Below are 18,147 nucleotides of genomic sequence, written 5' to 3'. Positions count from 1 at the left end.
GTTCATTCTGTTCATCACATAAAAGCGATCAAATCTCTTTAGAAAATACATACCAAACCACTTGATTCAAATAGATTAGTTTAACGAGCTCTTTATGAAGTTTTCAAAGCAACAAAAAGGTAGAAGCAGATACATATTTTCTGATGCCATCTTAAATTGCTGAGCCAGTTAAGCTTTAGAGCATTTTCCAAACACACACAAAAAGAAAAGAAATAGGGCCCCAAATCTGCATAACTTGTCATATGTAAAAAAAAAAATTCTAATTCTTTTCTCACTGAGGAACATTACAATTATTTTCAGAATGAGTTGGCAATTGACATTTCAAGTCTCTTTTGATTTATCTGAAACTCTTTTCATACTGAAGACACGTGTAAGGGCTCACTCATGTGTGAACTCTGAGGTAATATTGTTATTAGTAGTGAATTCTCATGTGGCAATTAAGTCTAACTTTAAATCTGAAACTCTCTCCGCACTGTTGGCTATGGCTTCTCTCCAGTGTGAATTTTCATGTGGCCTTTAAGGATTACTTTATCGGCGAAGCCCTTTCCACACAATTTGCAGGTAAAAGGCTTCTCTCCGGTGTGAATTCTCATGTGGACTTTAAGGCTTCTGTTTTGAGTGAATGTTTTTCCACACAATTTGCAGGTAAAAGGCTTCTCTGCAGTGTGGATTCTCATGTGTCTATTAAGTGTTCCCTTTCCTGTGAAACCTTTTCCACACTGTTGGCAGGTAAAAGGCTTCTCTCCAGTGTGAATTCTCATGTGGCCTTTAAGGTTTCCATTATGATTGAAACCTTTTCCACACTGTTGGCAGGTGAACGGCTTCTCTCCAGTGTGAATTCTCATGTGGCCTTTAAGGTGTCCTTTATCAGCGAAGCCCTTTCCACACTGTTGGCAGGTGTAAGGCCTCTCTCCAGTGTGAGTTCTCATGTGTTTTTTAAGGTTTCCATTATGATTGAAACCTTTTCCACACTGTTGGCAGGTGAACGGCTTCTCTCCAGTGTGAATTTTCATGTGGACTTTAAATTTTTCGTGTTCAGTGAAACCTTTTCCACACTGTTGGCAGGTGTAAGGCTTCTCTCCATTGTGAATTCTCATGTGGCTTTTAAGATTCCATTTTTTAGTGAAACTCTTTCCACAATTTAGGCAGGTGTAAGGCCTCTCTCCAGTGTGAATTCTCATGTGTTTTTTAAGGTTTCCATTTTGATTGAAACCTTTCCCACACTGTTGGCAGGTGAACGGCTTCTCTCCAGTGTGAATTCTCATGTGGCCTTTAAGGTGTCCTTTATCAGCGAAGCCCTTTCCACACTGTTGGCAGGTGTAAGGCCTCTCTCCAGTGTGAGTTCTCATGTGTTTTTTAAGGTTTCCATTATGATTGAAACCTTTTCCACACTGTTGGCAGGTGAACGGCTTCTCTCCAGTGTGAATTTTCATGTGGACTTTAAATTTTTCGTGTTCAGTGAAACCTTTTCCACACTGTTGGCAGGTGTAAGGCTTCTCTCCATTGTGAATTCTCATGTGGCTTTTAAGATTCCATTTTTTAGTGAAACTCTTTCCACAATTTAGGCAGGTGTAAGGCCTCTCTCCAGTGTGAATTCTCATGTGTTTTTTAAGGTTTCCATTTTGATTGAAACCTTTCCCACACTGTTGGCAGGTGAACGGCTTCTCTCCAGTGTGAATTCTCATGTGGCTTCTAAGGTGTCCTTTTACAGAGAAACTCTTTCCACACTGTTGGCAGGTAAAAGGCTTCTCTCCATTGTGAATTCTCATGTGGACTTTAAATTTTTCGTGTTCAGTGAAACCTTTTCCACACTGTTGGCAGGTGTAAGGCTTCTCTAGAGTGTGAAATCTCATGTGGACTTTAAGATTCCATTTTTTAGTGAAACTCTTTCCACAATTTTGGCAGGTGTAAGGCCTCTCTCCAGTGTGAGTTCTCATGTGCTTTTTAAGGTTTCCATTATGTTTGAAACTCTTTCCACACTGAGAGCAGGTGAAAGGTCTAGTTCCTGTCTTCTGACCTCTTTTTAGTGTGGAAGTCTTTTTAGTCTGCGAGCAACTTAAAGATTTTTCTTCAGTTAGGTCTTCATGATATTTTCCATTCAATACTTGACTTTCTATTTTCAGCAGCATCAGGCCTAAGGTGAAAAGAGACAAATACAAGTTAACTCCAGTTTAATGGCATTAAACGACACATATAGCAACATTTATACCTATGGTTCACAAAGTGGTCCCATACTTCCCCCACTCATTTTACAGGTCCCTCACCACCCCAATCAAATACAATGTAGTCTAATTGTTTATAATAATGTGGATTATTACTATTTTAAATTGAAAATCATTCATTAAATTGGTCAAAATAGACAGTAAAGACATTTATACCATTATAAAAACCATTATAAAAAGGATTTCGGTTTCAAATAAATGCTGTTCTACAGTTTCTGTTCATCAAAGAATCCTGTTAAAAATAAATAAAATAAAATCACTTCCAGAGTACATCATAATATTTCATAAGAAGAAAGGATTCTTCGGGCGTACGTACTAGGGATGTCCCGATCCGATCCACGTCATCGGTATCATGCCGATACTGGCCCAGAACGCTAGATCGGAGATCGGAGGGGAGAAAAAAATATGATCTGATACCTAGGGGTGGAACGGTAGGCCTACATGTATTCGTATTGAACCGAAACAGTACGTGCGTCACGGTTCAGTGCATTGATTTACACAGAGAATACACGGTATAAAAAATGAATAAAACTCGCATGCACATTAACTAATGTAATGCGGAACTACTGTTAGATACGCGCATAGACATATGCGGGTTCTTTAGGGACACCTAATCTAGCCCCGCCTTAGCTCTGAACGCACGTCTATTTCGCATCAAACGCTTGGCACGCGCGTCCTATTCGCTTTAAACGAGCGAATGGATTCAAAATGTTCAAGCGTCGAACTAGACGCGAATTTGATGCTCTATTCACGTTTGGTGTGAACGCAGCATAATGAACAGACTGCGATGTCAAGATTGCAATGCTGGTGTGCGTGTGTGTGTGTGTGTCAGAGAGAGAGAGAGGCACAGGCGCAATCGAACAGTGGAAACATAAAAACATACTCCATTTTGTTCAACATCATTAAAACTGCAAAGCCTACTTATATTTGTATAAAACAAAACACTGCTTTTGTCAAACTGTAACCTACAACTGTTACACAGCTGTTCAACAATTATCTCATCTTTTGGACAATCATCATATTGCATTGGTATTCATTTCTTGTCCTAAAACAGAGCACTAATCTGTTTATTTAAGTTACACATTCTACACTGATTAAAAAAGAAAATCAAATGTGTTTAAATGGTAGTATTATTTTACACAGAAATAAAGTATTTATAATTCAGATGAGAATAAAGTTAAAGTTAATTAAAATTTTAAGAAATCAAATATATTGATCTGAAATATAGCAAATTAATTTTAAATTAATTCAGGTACAATTAACAAACATATCTCAGGGTCTTTGAATCCACGATCCGATTCCAGAACGATTCTTTATCTACAGCACATCTGGTGCAATGAAGCCTGTGAATGTCCTTGTAACTCGCTTCAACCTTTCCGAACTTTATGAAAGATTATTTTACGGAAAGTTCGAGTAGTGTATGTGTGTGAATTGGAAGCAAGCAGATTACGGTGTTTCTAAAGCAAACTCAGCGTCATCGCGCATCTGGTTAAAAACTAAGCTCAGAATCGTTTCTGAAATTCTCCGAATCGATCCAGAATCGTTGAAGAGAGAGTCGCAATGCATCGATTTTTTTCTCCCACCCCTAATCGGTATCGTATCGGAAGTGAAAAAGTGGTATCGGGACATCCCTAGTACGTACGCGCTCAGAAAAAGTGCATCATGTCAGAACAGAACGCCAATGAAATGTTTACCCGGCAAAGCTTTACAGCACAAGCAAATAATGAACTTCTGTGATTGCGAATAAGTGCAGTGTCCTGTGAGTGTAACTCTACCGCTGCAAAGTAACGTCACTGACATGAAGCCGCACCTGAGACCTGCAGTGACGGATTAACCCCCTGGGGTCGACAATCGCGCCGGCGCGATAGGCTTGATTTTTTTCACATAGCAGCAAAATAAACTCTGTCATTTATGGTCATACAGACTTAAGAAATATGAAAAAATAAACTGTTAAATGTCTACTTTTTTATGTGTCCACTTACAAGCGAAAAAATACATTGTGTTTTGGTAAAATAAAGAAAATAAACAGGGTGTGCTTTCTCCCTGTCCGTCTCGGTGAACTTTTTTTTGGAGCACGTCTCTAAACTTAAAACTCAGCGAATACTATTCACCCAAGCATGAGCAATATATCTTTATAATCATTCAAGTGTGTACTTTTAAATGATCTAATTCAAAACTAAATCAAATATTCTCTGTTTATGTAATCTGTATGAAAAGAGAGAGATGTCAGTCGTTCTCATCTCAGCTCATTATTTTTAATGTGATCCCGCCCACGAAGAGCGCGCGCTATTCAAACGCAAATGATCTGAGGCGATCCACGCAAACCAGTGAATGCCCCCAATATCAGCTCGAGAAAACACATCAAGTTTAATCAGATCATTGTACTTGTTTACACCGTCTCGCAGCGCTGTGAGGAATAATACTATCGTAATAATAATGAAAAATGTACCTCAGAAGTGCTGGTATTTCGAGAAGCAACAGATCCAGCTGAGCTGAGGAATACTGAATGGCAGAGATGTGCACTGTTTACCACAACTCGCAAAAAGACGGTTTAAATTTGAATCGCGTTTCTGTGTGTGAATGAATGATCCGCTTTTAGCAAACTGTATTGCTATACTGAGATGAGTAAAAATCGACTGAAATATGTTGAAATAAAATGCATTTGTATAAGCAACGTATTAAACTGCAAATTACCATTTATATTCCCTATAATAAAAACCATAGACATATGTTACAGACATATGAAAGACAACATTTTGTTGACTAGTTTTGGATAGATTATACATTTTTACTGTAAAATATCTACCACCTCAAATAAGCTTTTGTTTGCCAATTTTTGCTCATATGTTAAATATAGTATGTTTTGTCAAAAATAAAGTAATCAAATAATATGTTATTATAGTGTTTGTTCCAATGTAGGCTATATTCAAAGTAATGAATCCTTAACTTTGAAATATGTATGATAAAATGTATACTTTAGTTTTTACAAAGAAAGATTACACTTGAATTGTTGTTGTAATTGTAACCTTTTTAATAAAAAAAATATATATTTACAAGGTAGATGTAAACAAACTATTAAAAGGTAAATATAAGCCTTTCCTTTAAATAATTTTTATTGTGTTTTATTAGTGACAAATTTGGGGAGAGGATAAATATTCCAAAACTGAAAATAAAGTATGAGAATTAACTGCACAATTACTAGACATGTTTTCCTTGGATATTATACAATTTGCAAGCACAATTTGTGGAAAAATATATTATTTGATTATTTGATTATAAAAATGAAAACATGTACATACATGTTGCCCACATATTATGGAAGCCCTGTTTGTGCTAAATAGAGTGTAATTACACCTTTGCCATTAATGTGTTTATAAGCAACTGAAAAAAGCACAAATGTCAGGGCATGTCAAAACATCTCAAGGACCCCAAAAACACCTCAGACCCCAGAGGGTTAAATGACAGCTGCTCTGCTGTCAGTCTCTAAAATGGAGAGTGACTCACAAGGTCGCAAGACGACAAGTTTTATCGAGTTGACATCAATAGCGCGCGCTCTCTTAAAGCATCTAATCACTTTGATCAACTGCTGAGTTATCACTCTAAAACAGAGTGTACCCCCCGCAGGCGCCACCTAGCTGCGAAATAAATAATCATAATATTTTTCAAAAATATTACCTTGATCAACTTAAAGGTGGGGTATGTGATTTGGAAAATGGCCGGCACGTTTTGAAAATACACAACTCAAATGGTCCTACCTTCTTTCCTTTGACTCCACCCATTCGAAGAACATGGACATGGATGGGGGGAGGGGGGGATGGTACGACCGTTTGATTGATTGACACACTTACTGTCCAATGATTCTAGGTGGTCTTGGAAATGATTGGCTGGAGTTTTTCGAGTCCTGCCCGTTCCACAGATGATTAAATTGCTTAATTTTCATTTCAGTGCTTATAACTCAGTGGCTGTAAGTGGGTTAGGAATAGGATTTCAAGTGATTTTGAAAAAATGGCCAAAAAAGAGAATCACATTAATCACATTAAAATAGGTGTTATTTGAAAGCTTAGAATCTGAAATTTATAACGAATGTAGCCAATTTGATAAACTCCTAAGTAGTGTTGAGTTATTTGCTGATAAATAGAAAAATGTTTTCATAATTTATAAACTACTTTTTTGTATTACGTACTGCAATATGTCAAATACATCATACAGCTCAGATAGTCCTGTCACATGTCATTTGAGAGGTCTCAATGAGTAGAATACAACAAGCATAATTGTTTCAGGCTTTTTACTAAACCTTGAGGGAGGTTTTTGTAAAAGAAGCTCTTCAAGAGACCCATATGAAAACCATATATGGATGCTGAATTTTAGACACATTTCCGCTCGCAACTTCAAGAAAACATGCTCCGATTGAGGAAAATGACATCATTATTTACAGCAGATGCTTACAATTAAAATCCAAACTCAACATAATCCATCACTCAGAACTAAAGATATTCCCCATGGAGTTCTAACAACAACAAAAATCCACAGACTCATGTAGCCAAGCAAGGTAGCTTAGACTTGGCCTTTTTACTCGTATCTTCATAAAACATACATTGATCATGAAAAATGGCACAACGTTATTTACAGCAGCAGCTCACGATTAAAAAGAGCCTAAACTTAATATATTCCATCAATCAGATCTAAAGATATTCCTCATGGCGTTCTAACACAGAAAATACCACAGACACACCTAGCCAAGTATATACTCATGAAGCACTCGCGTTTGGTTTTCGCTCATAACTTCACAAAGCATGCACAGATTGTAGAAAACTGTACATCATTATTTTCAGCAGACTATCACGATTAAAAAGAGCCCAAACTCAGCATAATCCATCACTCAGATCTAAAGATATTCCTAATGGAGTTATTACACACGAACCCCCACAGGCGCACACAGAGCCTTGAATATAGATGTAGCACTTATGTCGCGTTTTAACTCATAACTCAATGAAGCATGCATAAATTGTGGAAAATTGCACATCATTATTTTCAAGAGATTGTTAAGATACTCACCATAATCCATCACTCGGATCTAAAGATATTCCTCATAGACTTCTTTTTTTTGTGTAAATCTTTTTATTGGAGAATCAAGGGTGTTACATTTTACAGGAAGTGAAACAGTTCTCCAGTTTCGTTTTATCTTAAACAACTAAAACCTAATACACCCCCCCACCCCCCAAAAGAGAACCCCCCCAACCCCAACCCAACACAACACAACACATTTGTCCAACCCTTCCCTCACCCCATATTTTGACAACATTCTGGGAAAACAATCTTTTTCCATTTTGTTTGTTACACAGTACATCAAAAAAAGTTTAAGGATCTACTCATTGAAAACAAGCACACAACTGCATGCCCACATTTCGACCCCAGTTGGTTAACAGGGCTTTAAACTCACAGTTTCACAATTGTCAGTCAGGCTACTCCGTTCCCACCACATTAAGGTAATTGACCATTGATTTGAATAAACATATAGAAAAAAATAAAAAAGGAAACAGAGATTCCTCATAGACTTCTAACACATGAAGTTGCACCGGCGCACCAATGAAGTAGCACTAGCAGTGATGCTATGTTGTTTTGATTTGACGTTTCAGCCCATAACTCAATGAAACAAGCATGGATTGTGTGTGTGTGTGTGTGTGTGTGTGTGTTTATCAGTTTTAAAACATGTTTATCAGTTTTATGTGATTTACAGGAAAATAAGTCTGTTAACTACATTTAAGAAGGCAACTCTAAAATTATAGGGAAAAAAATTAGATCATCATTTACAAAAACTCAAAAGAAATGCAAATACTTTGTTTCTAAACACTTTAATTACTAAGTACTTAGAACTAAGAACTGTTAAACATGTTAAGGAAATTAATAAATTAAGATTTTTTAAGGCTATGGCCAATTCATCTAGATGAAGAAAAACTAAAATCACTATTAAAATTTTTATATAAATTTATGTGTACACAACATCCTTAAACGTACAGTATGTAATTTTTTTTCGCCGCTAGGGGTCGCTAACCTCTTACAATAACAAGGCGTAGTTTGATGACGCAACATTTGCTAAGAACTATGGATCTTGTCGTCAACGTCAAGCCGACCGATCTAATAATGGTTATGGGTGAGTAAATACATCGATGCTTTTATCATGACTGTGATATGAAGCAGGTCGACTCGGGATTGCTAAGAGACAGCTATCAGCTCCACACGAGTCCCGCGGATATAAAAGGAATATGGACATTTCATTCTACCGAACTACACGCAAGTGCAGAATTACAACTCACAGGTCAGTTTATTAGACAAATTAAACTTCGTAAAGTAAACAAAGTAAACATCGGAACAGAGATGTACCATGTGCGATGTCGGATTCGCAGGTAAAGCAACTTTTAAAGTTATTAAATGCATGTTAAACATAATGTATATTATAATGTCATCAGTTGCCAAGCTTACGTTTTTAACACTATATAGCTAGTCTTTGTAGTCTACCGGAGGTATTTGAGAAAGCTGTTGATAAGTAACGCCACTGGTTTAAAAACGGAGAAACTCAAATAGGTTTTAACTGCAATAAGTTGGTGTTTTGAGCGTGTGTATCGGGATTACTTACTATATAAAAGACGTTGTTGTTACTTTTTTAGACCTCCCATGATAGCACACCTGACTCTCCAGCCGTGGGTCCTTCCACTCGCCCACCTAGACGAAGGGGGCAGGGCGCGACACGGGGACGGGGACGAGGTGCCCGAGGCCGAGGTGCCCGAGGGCGAGGATCTGGTCGTGGTTTGACCCTAAATCTGTCTCCAGAGGATGTTCAGCGGATGCAGGATCTCCAGACGCAACGCATTGCTTTTGAAGATGTATGGTACAATATGTGCAACTTCACAAACACACACACAAACAGTACCAGTGCATTTTATGAGTCTTTAAAATTACCAAAAACCCACACCATGTAAATGCTTTGATATTTGTTTGCTTGTATGTTTATACTACTATTACTACTACAGTCATTTAGTAGATACTTTTATTCAAGGCAACTTTATTTACATTTGAGAGAACAATACAAGCAAGAAATCACATAGGAAGATGTAGCATGGATAAGTGCTAAATATAAAAATAAAAAAATAACTAAATAAATATCTATATCTATATATATATATATATATATAAATAATTTTGTACATTTTAAAGATAAATTCATTAATCTGGTGCACTTTGAGTCACCCGAATCCATTGTTAAAAATAATTAATCCACCCGCAAACCGCCCATATTCTTTGATTTAGATATCTGCATCTGATCACATTACAATTATTCAAATTCTCAGTGTTAAGCATGATAATATGGTAACATCACACTGAAGTAGGCTGATTTAAAACGAACATTTATTTAAAATAAAAGTTCTTCTTTTGGCAAAATTACATTTCCTTAATAGCCTAAACAGATGCTTTACTCCCTTCAAACTTAAATTGTCAATGTTTCATTACGTCACTGTTTGAAAAACACTATTTTTTGTACCTTTTATAAAGGACATTTTTCCCCTAATTTTATTAAATGTATGCTCCATCTTTCATTTCAAATTCTTAAATTGGATCAATATATTCAATTAAAATAGTAAGACACTAGGCTGTTACCAATCAAATTAAATAATTGACATTGAAAAATTATAACTGTTTTAAATTAGATTATTTAAAATATTTCTGAATATACAAATAAGGAATGTTTAAAAGAATGATACTTTATGAAACTAAACCGCCATAGGAGGCGGCAGGCGACCGTCTTAATGAGCGAGTCATTGAGTCATTCATATAAACGATTCGTTCAAACGGCTGATTCATTCAGAATGAGGCAGTTTATGAATGGGTAATTGAATCTTTAACTCAACCGATTTGTTCAAAACGCTGAATCATTCAGTAATGCTGCTGCAACAAGTGTTGCTGTGAGATGCGCGATGGTTCTGCTGTGATCTTTGCTTGGAACTATTTTCGCTGCTGAAACAGAACAAAAACAGTCATTGCGTCTAAAATGTAAATGACTTAATTTTAACTATTTGTTTATTGAACTGTTATGAAATCAGTCTCGGTTTCAATCTTGATGGCATTCAGGAAAACAGCACTCTGGTCGTGTGTAGGCTAGCCTATATATTGTTTCTTAACTATAGTGTTAAATAACTGTGCGAGCCTCAACTGCGCAACATTGTTACCGTCAGTAGGTTAGGTAGTAGGCCTATATTATTATCAACTATAAGCTATCAATCGCCACTTACATTAAATTAAATAAAACAGAATCATCCTCACGTTTTCGGTGATTCCCTAGTTATTTTGTATTTTTATACTAAAAATTGTTTTAATCAGGGCATTTGTCCGGTCGGGCAAGTAGTAGGCCTACAATTCTCTCTCACTTTCCCCTTCAAAAAAAGAAAAAAATACACGTGTCCCGGACACAGTCTATGGTCCTGGACAAGCGTTATTGTCGAGCCCTGATATGTTTTCCTTGATTGGTTTTCCCTGAAGAGAATTACGTTGTTGAAAACGAAAGTAAAAGAGTCACGCACGTTCATTGCATTTTACCGTGATGAGAGTTCCGTGTTTTTATTAAACTCAACACATTAATGATTTATCTGTCATCCACCTTCGATTAAGTGGAATGGAATGTTTGTATTACTTGGCCCGCCCGACCCGCGGATTAGCCGCGATCCGCGCAGCACTATACGTTATGAGAATGGACACAAGTTGTAACAGCGACAGAACCATTACGGTGGAAAACGTGTATCTGACCAACGAAATAAATTCAAGCACTTTCAAGGACCTGTCTCTATGTATGTTTATTTTCAAAAACTTTCCAGGGCGTTGAAAACATTTTTTCAGATTTACAAACTTTCAAGGATTTCAAGGACCCGTGGGAACCCTGCTCTCAACCATCTGAATGTCTGATGTGCCCTGGAGATTGATGAGAGCCTGATCATGAATATCTTCATCTGTGAATTCACCACCACTAAAATAGGGGAAAACAAAAAACAAAAACAAAAAAACAACATTAATTGAAATATGCCTTGCGATTTTAAAGGGAGATCTCACATCCTTGTCTTTTGACTGTTTAAAAATGTCTTCACACCCTGGGTTGAAATTGCAAAAGCAGACAACTCTCTTCCCCCGTGTCCTGAAAAGCTAAAAGGTGTCAATTTCATGGACATATATTGAAGCGATTGACAGGTCTAAATTCACACTTACCGGTCAGTATCTGATGAAAAAATGGTTGAAGCTGCTGGAGCTAGTGGGGCTTTGAATCCCGTCTTCATTGGAGTAGATGAAACTGGTCCTCTCTCATAGCTGAAAGAAGTGAACACATAAAGCCTTGAAGGAATGAACACTTACAATTATGACTGATTGACGTTATTTACTTTCACAACATTGCTCAGTCGCTTCAATCTAATGACCTCGCTAATGACACATCATATGTAAAGTTGACTTTCGACACTTGAACGTAGTTGCTTCATCAACAATGCAATGTCACCATTGTCCTAACAAAATAGCTCAGAGGCACACGTTTGAGTTCACGCACACGCAAGATTAGCAACACATGCAATGTTCTATCGGCTCGAACAGAAAACCACTAACGTTAGGCCTACTGAAATAGTCAAGCACTTCAAGAAATATAATTACTTTGACCCGTGATAGGCGATGCTAAACGGCTAACATTCCAATGCCGACCGGCAGCATGAGCATGTTGTCAGACTGATAAAAAGCTATTTATGTAATACACCACACCATAAAAGTATAAATAAATGCTTACCTGCTCAACAAAAAGTCAGCCATGTCAGCGTCGGTTTTAAGTCCAAGGTTTCTCTGAAGCTTCCTCCAACGGGCAATGGTGGACCCTATATTGATTCGGCTTTGAGTCCGGCGTTCTTCACATTTTTTTTTTATCTCTGCTCTTTCCTCAATTGACTTTCTCTTTCTTCCAACCTTGACTGTTGGGGCGAGCAGGGGCCGCTTGCTGCTGTCGGTTTGGGTGGAGACGCGAGTGGAGCAGGGGATTGGATGAGAGCAGTTAACCAATTTCTCTGCGGGTGTACACCCAATAGAGTGAATGGATTTTTTTCATTCTTTTTTCTCTTCATATTATTAGGATTGTACTGTAGAACCATAACCAGCATCTAAACGAGGTTATTAATAATGAACAATCTTTGAAATCGTAGACCACAGCTTTAATGTTTGAACAATTGCAACAGGTAGGCTATTATTTTTTTTGGTATTTTAAAATTGGCCTGCCGAAAATCCTTATACGTCATTGACCCAAATCAGTTTTAAGTAGCCTATATATATTTTTTATGAGTAATATAATTTAATCTAAAAAAAAAAATTATGAAAAATACATTTGTCTAGTCATGTGATCTCAACATGTCTGTCCACATGAGGCAACCCGCACCATTTCAAATAAAACTACTTTAACTTTAATTAGGACACTCTTCACTCATTTCTGTAGAGCTGGACATTTCAATAAGGATCAAATGACTGAGATCAGCTTTGAGAATGAAACTGACCTGTTTGTTCCTCAGTTTCTTCTTGTTTCACACTGAATGTTTCTTCAATCTTGAAGTCTTCACTCTCCTCTTTAATAAACGCCATCTTTATATCTTCACTCTGCTCTTTTATAAAAGCCATCTTTATATCTTCACTCTCCTCTTTTATAAAAGCCATCTTTATAATAGAGTGTAACATGGATCTCAGCCGCTTCACCAGGAGTTTTTCTGTTTGTCCTGTTTAAGATGAGAATAATTAACAGAAAGAAAAACACTCAAAACTAAATCCCTGAGTGTGTGTCAATCAGATCTAGTTCAGTAGTTCAGTTCACTGGTAAGAGAGTCAGTCAGAGAGAGAGTTAATGGACTTAAATGATCTGATTAGACTAAAAACACTCTAAACTAGCATTAGAAGCTGATTAGTAAAAGTTATCATTATTGTTAGATAAATCTTTAAATTGTTACATTCAACAATCAAACATTCATTTAACCGTTCTTGTTAAAACTATGAAATTGCGTGATTAGTTTGCACACAAACCTTTCTTCTTCAGCCGAATCACAACAGATGCAGCGCAGCCTTATGACGTCATACCAACAGACCAAAATAAAAGTCCTCTTCACACGCTGAAATCACAGAAGTGCATATATAAAACCTCTGTTTGCGTGTAAACAGGACTTTTATTCGGCGTTGAAATCTTGGTGAAATATTTAATTGTGGTGGAAAACTGAATATAATTTTTTCTCAATGAAAGGGTGCTTTTTGTGTGGGTGGTGGGGTTACTAGTTATCTTTGTCCCAGGGACCCCAGACAATAACATTTAATTTTGTAACAGAATAATAGTTTTGTTTTTTGTTTTTTTACAAATGTAATTTTACACTATTTATTAATGTTTTTACTCAACATTTGTGCAGTTTTTGGAAGATTTATAATATATTTTAAATTTCTTTAAATAAATAAATATTTATTTAAATAGGCTTTTTACAAAAAAAACTGCATTTTACGTAAAATTCACTTTATAAAAGACCCATATTTCTAACTTTCATTCATGGGGATAATATGGATAATTTTACATGGTTTAGTGTCACATTTTTGCCCATGTTTTGTAAAATGTAGTTTTAAAAGTAAAAAATGATAATTTTAGCTACTAGATGGCTATAGAGCTCCACTATATGCTATTTGACTAACTAAAAGATATTTTTTCACAAGTTTTTCCAGTTGGATTCATATCTAAATATTATGAAATCACAATTCTAACAATAAAAATGTTTTTTTTTTAACTGAAATTGTTTTTTTCAATAATGTTACATTATGATTAGAATCAAACCTGAAAAAGATAAAAGTTGAATTTTTAGAGTTTATCATTTATTTCAATCTTCTTTTCATATAATTGTACAAATGTACAATTCTACACTTCCGTTACTAACTGTAACAGAACAGATATGTACAGTTATTATATATTGAGTACAAATACATGACATGAACAACAAAATGCAATGAAGTGAACAGCATAACAAATAAGCAAATAAAGCAGAAACTTTTGTCTCTTTCTCTCTCTGTGTATGTGTGTGTGAGTGTTCACATTATCAATGTGTCAGTGTCACCAAATTTATTTTTGTGGTGGTTCCGCATTTTGGACTATTTTATGTGACAAATTAGTAGAGAGCAGTTTTCATAGTCTCACAAATGTATTACTCTGTGTCTGTCTGTGTGTGTGTATGATAATTCTGATTTTGATGATGAATTTTGTACATTTACATTTAAAATTTACATTTACATTGATAACCAGAGGGTTAAACTCAAATAAATACAAAGCAGTACCAAAAAGCATGTTGACTACTTGAACATAAATTTTGCTCTCCTTTCTTTCTGGCCAGCAAATTTCTCAATGACTCTCTGATTAAAGTCAGTCATCTCAGTGACAAGTCTCTTTTCCATGGACAGCAATGCCAGTGCATTCAGCCTCTCCTGGGTCATGGTGTTTCTGAGAAAAGTTTTGATTCTTTTCAAGGTTGAAAAGCACCTCTCAGCTTCAGCCGTGGTCATGGGTGTGGTAATGAGAACTTTTAGGAGAGTCACAGTTTCGGAAAAGACTTCTTCGAGATTATTCTCCATAAACAGCTGGAATAGGTCCATAGCACCACGGCAGGCACTGAACTCTTCCTTGCTGTAGATGAGACTGAGCTCTGTCTTGAGCTTGCTTCCATTGAGCATCGGGTACGCTCTGATGGTGCTGCTCAATGCATCGTCAGGAAAGGTATCCTTGTACTCGTCAAACCTGTCCCCCTGCAACAAGGTGGCACAGACAAGGTGGTCTGTGAAGGAGAAACGCTCCCTAGTGTGTCCCAGGATGGTGTCACAGACCTATAGAGACAATTATAAAAAAAATATAAGTAAATGTAAGGCCTGGAATAGGCCACTAATTGTCAATTACTTCCAGAAGAAAAATAGAACCATTTGAGTTGTCCCATACAAGACAGTAGTTTTTGGTGGCTTCATATTTCATTTGATCATTTATTTTTATGTTGCCAATTTATTATTTTTGGGATGCTGTTGAATAATATTAAAGGGATACTCCACTTTAAAATGAAAATTCTGTCATCATATACTCACCCTCATGTTGTTTCAATCCTTTATGAATTTCTTTCTTCTGCTGAACAGAAAGGAAGATATTTAGAAGAATGTCAGTAACCAGACAGTTTCTGGTCTCATTGACTTCCATAGTATATTTTTTTCTTACTATGGAAGTCAATGAGACCCAAAAACTGCCTGGTTACTGACATTCTTCTAAATATCTTCCTTTCTTTTCAACAGGAGAAAGAAATTCATACAAGTTTGAAACAACATGTGGGTGAGTATATGATGACAGAATTTCCATTTTTAGAAAAACATGTTTTATCTGCAATCTTATGCAAAAAAACTACACTACCCACAATCCTAAGCGTAGCAGATGGTCCAACTCGCTGTTACCATAGAAACGTTTACCTTACCAGCGAACGGCTAGAGCTATAACAACAATGGCAGGCTACACCCGCAGCTGTTGTTGTAGTGTACCGGGTTGCTCTGCATCAGGACGTAGACAGCCATACCTCAGCTTTCACGCTTTCCCGAAGGACGAAACACTCCGCAAGTCTTGGGTTAGGTTAATAAGGAGGGATGAGGGGCCTTCTTTTAAGATTCTCTGGGGCAGCACTTTCGTTTGCATTTTGAAAAGGAGAGCATCTACGTCTCGGAAAGTGGTCGGAATAGACTTAAAGCCAATACTATACCAACCCGGTTTCCCTGGAATAACTGGGGGGATAATCAGCCCCGTCGTCGGTCAGTTTTTGACCGTGTTAACACACACCTAGGAGTAGCGGAGGGCGTTCAGGCTGGTGCTGAGTCTGAGGTGGAGCAGGACAAACAGTCTGCCGCCGGTAATCACGAACCTGCCTCAGAACACAACTATACCCACGCGAATGTGGACGCAGATATGTATGTAGTGGATGCTGCTGCTGAAACCATCAGGCTACTGGAAGCTAAAGTGAGAGATCTAGAAAGCCAACTAAGGGACCTGCCCTTAACATCAACAGGTACTGTGCAACGGATGATGAATTCCGATTCTATACCCGCTTTCCGTCTGAGAAAGTGTTTTGGTCGTTTTGGAAATCCATCGCACCCTCAGCTTCCAGGTTAGTCTACTGGAGTAGAGCCCAGAGGACAACTGATGTCATGGCACTGGAGAAACCCAGCCCTAACAGGAGACTGCAACTTGTTGATGAACTCTTTCTCTACTGCTGTTGGGATGAAAGAGAAGATGATAGCAGACATATTTGGCATCAGCACCACCACTGTGAGCAGAGTCATCATCACATGGGCCAACTACAGTACCTGTTCCTTGTCTTGGGGTCAGAGCCAATTTGGATTACAAGGGAACGAGTGCAAGCAACAATGCCATTAAAGTAGGCCCAGTACTGTCCCAATGTGCAAGTGATTCTAGACTGCACAGAAATCAAGTGTGAGGCACCATCATCCCTCACCCTCCAGTCTGAAACATTTTCTAACTACAAGAACACCAACACCTTCAAAGGTCTGATTGGCATTGCCCCATGTGGAGTTATCACCTTCATCTCAAAGTCAAGTCAAGTCATCTTCATTTATATAGTGCTTTTAACAATGTAGATTGTTTAAAAGCAGCTTTACACAGATAAATGTATAATTTAAGGTAAGATTGTTTTGGCTTTATAGCGGTTCTTTAATAAAGTTATTTTCCAGCTAAAGTTAGCTTTGATTGATTCGCTTCCGTCGCAACGATCATTTGTTATTAAATTAGGGGCCGCTAAGACGACACCATTCTCTCTACACAGACTTTAAACGCGATCCTGTGAGAAACGCTGATGGCGTTCACAGTTCAGACGCGTGATCATAGGTAACTAAGCAACAGTGGAGAACTCGACAATCGACTACTATGGACTTCGACCGAAAACAGGATATAAACACAGGTATGAGCACTGGCCGAGTTAACTTCAGTTTTATTCATATCTGTCACATCTACTGCAGTCAGATTCACCGTGTTCACTCTAAAGGAATCACTCACATTGGCTGTGCACTTGTAATGACACATCAAGGATGTTAAGAGAGTTAAGCTTACCTTTTCACCATCTTCGTGTGCTTCACAAAATGGCTCCACTTTTTGACTGGAAAGGCATCACAGGAAATTGCATATCACGTGGTTCGTATAGTTATTGTGTTTAATCGAATTACTTTTATAAGTAATGGTTGTTCAGCCAACGAAGCGTTTTTTAGAGTGCAGCCTTGTGAGCAAACGTAACGTTAACTATAGCACGGATCGGAATTTATATGCGTTAAGTTATGCAAGGTTGAGTTGATTATCACAGGCAGTCAATTATATATGTAAAAGCTGCACAAATGTGTAATAAACATGAACTTACCGTTAAACTTGTCGATAAGACCGGGTAACTGCCACTCAAAGAGTTTTTCCCAGATTTATCCATATGGTTTTCTAACTAGAAAAAAAACGAAATTTTAAATTACATCACTTACCAAAAACGAATTTATGTATGTAAAAAACACTTTTTGTACCACTCGTGCATCAAATCACCTCACTGGTCCAACCCACGGCACTGATGCACGCACGCACTTTGAAGGTTTTCGCGGTGCTAATAAGTCGATTCATTTCCGGGAATCATTTCGTTTCAAAATTGGTGAACCAGTTTATTTGAACCGGATGGCAATTTCTTTTAGACCGCGGTCCCACAACATTTTACGTAGGCTACTTTTTATGCCTTTTACATGTCGGTATGGACAATTGCAGGCGTTTTACATAAGAGCAGTGCGTCATATTACTCAACTGTTTTGACTCGACTCACTTTGTTCAATTCGCTTG

The 18,147-nt window shown here is 37.3% G+C and overlaps 1 protein-coding gene across 2 annotated transcripts; it reads right to left on the bottom strand.

The window, feature by feature from the left end:
* Window positions 1-257: 257 nt before the first annotated feature.
* Window positions 258-13,364, bottom strand: LOC307157251 (uncharacterized protein). Of its 2 annotated transcripts, XM_079869118.1 has the most exons (5): window positions 13,302-13,361; window positions 12,785-13,000; window positions 12,034-12,304; window positions 11,472-11,570; window positions 9,547-11,235 (listed from the first exon to the last, which is right to left on the bottom strand). In XM_079869118.1, the coding sequence occupies exons 2-5, from the start codon at window positions 12,960-12,962 to the stop codon at window positions 11,130-11,132; spliced, it is 654 nt and encodes a 217-aa protein (XP_079725244.1). In that variant the 5' UTR covers window positions 12,963-13,000; window positions 13,302-13,361; the 3' UTR covers window positions 9,547-11,129. The 2 variants fall into 2 exon arrangements, with proteins under 2 accessions (XP_079725243.1, XP_079725244.1); XM_079869117.1 differs by lacking the exons at window positions 9,547-11,235; window positions 11,472-11,570; window positions 12,034-12,304 and adding an exon at window positions 258-2,134 and having other exon boundaries at window positions 13,302-13,364.
* Between the last annotated feature and the right edge of the window lie 4,783 nt (window positions 13,365-18,147).

The sequence above is a fragment of the Squalius cephalus genome (assembly GCF_949319135.1).
Source record: "Squalius cephalus genome assembly, chromosome: 4".
Classification (NCBI taxonomy): domain Eukaryota; kingdom Metazoa; phylum Chordata; class Actinopteri; order Cypriniformes; family Leuciscidae; genus Squalius; species Squalius cephalus.
This window is presented reverse-complemented; position numbering and strand designations above follow the sequence as displayed.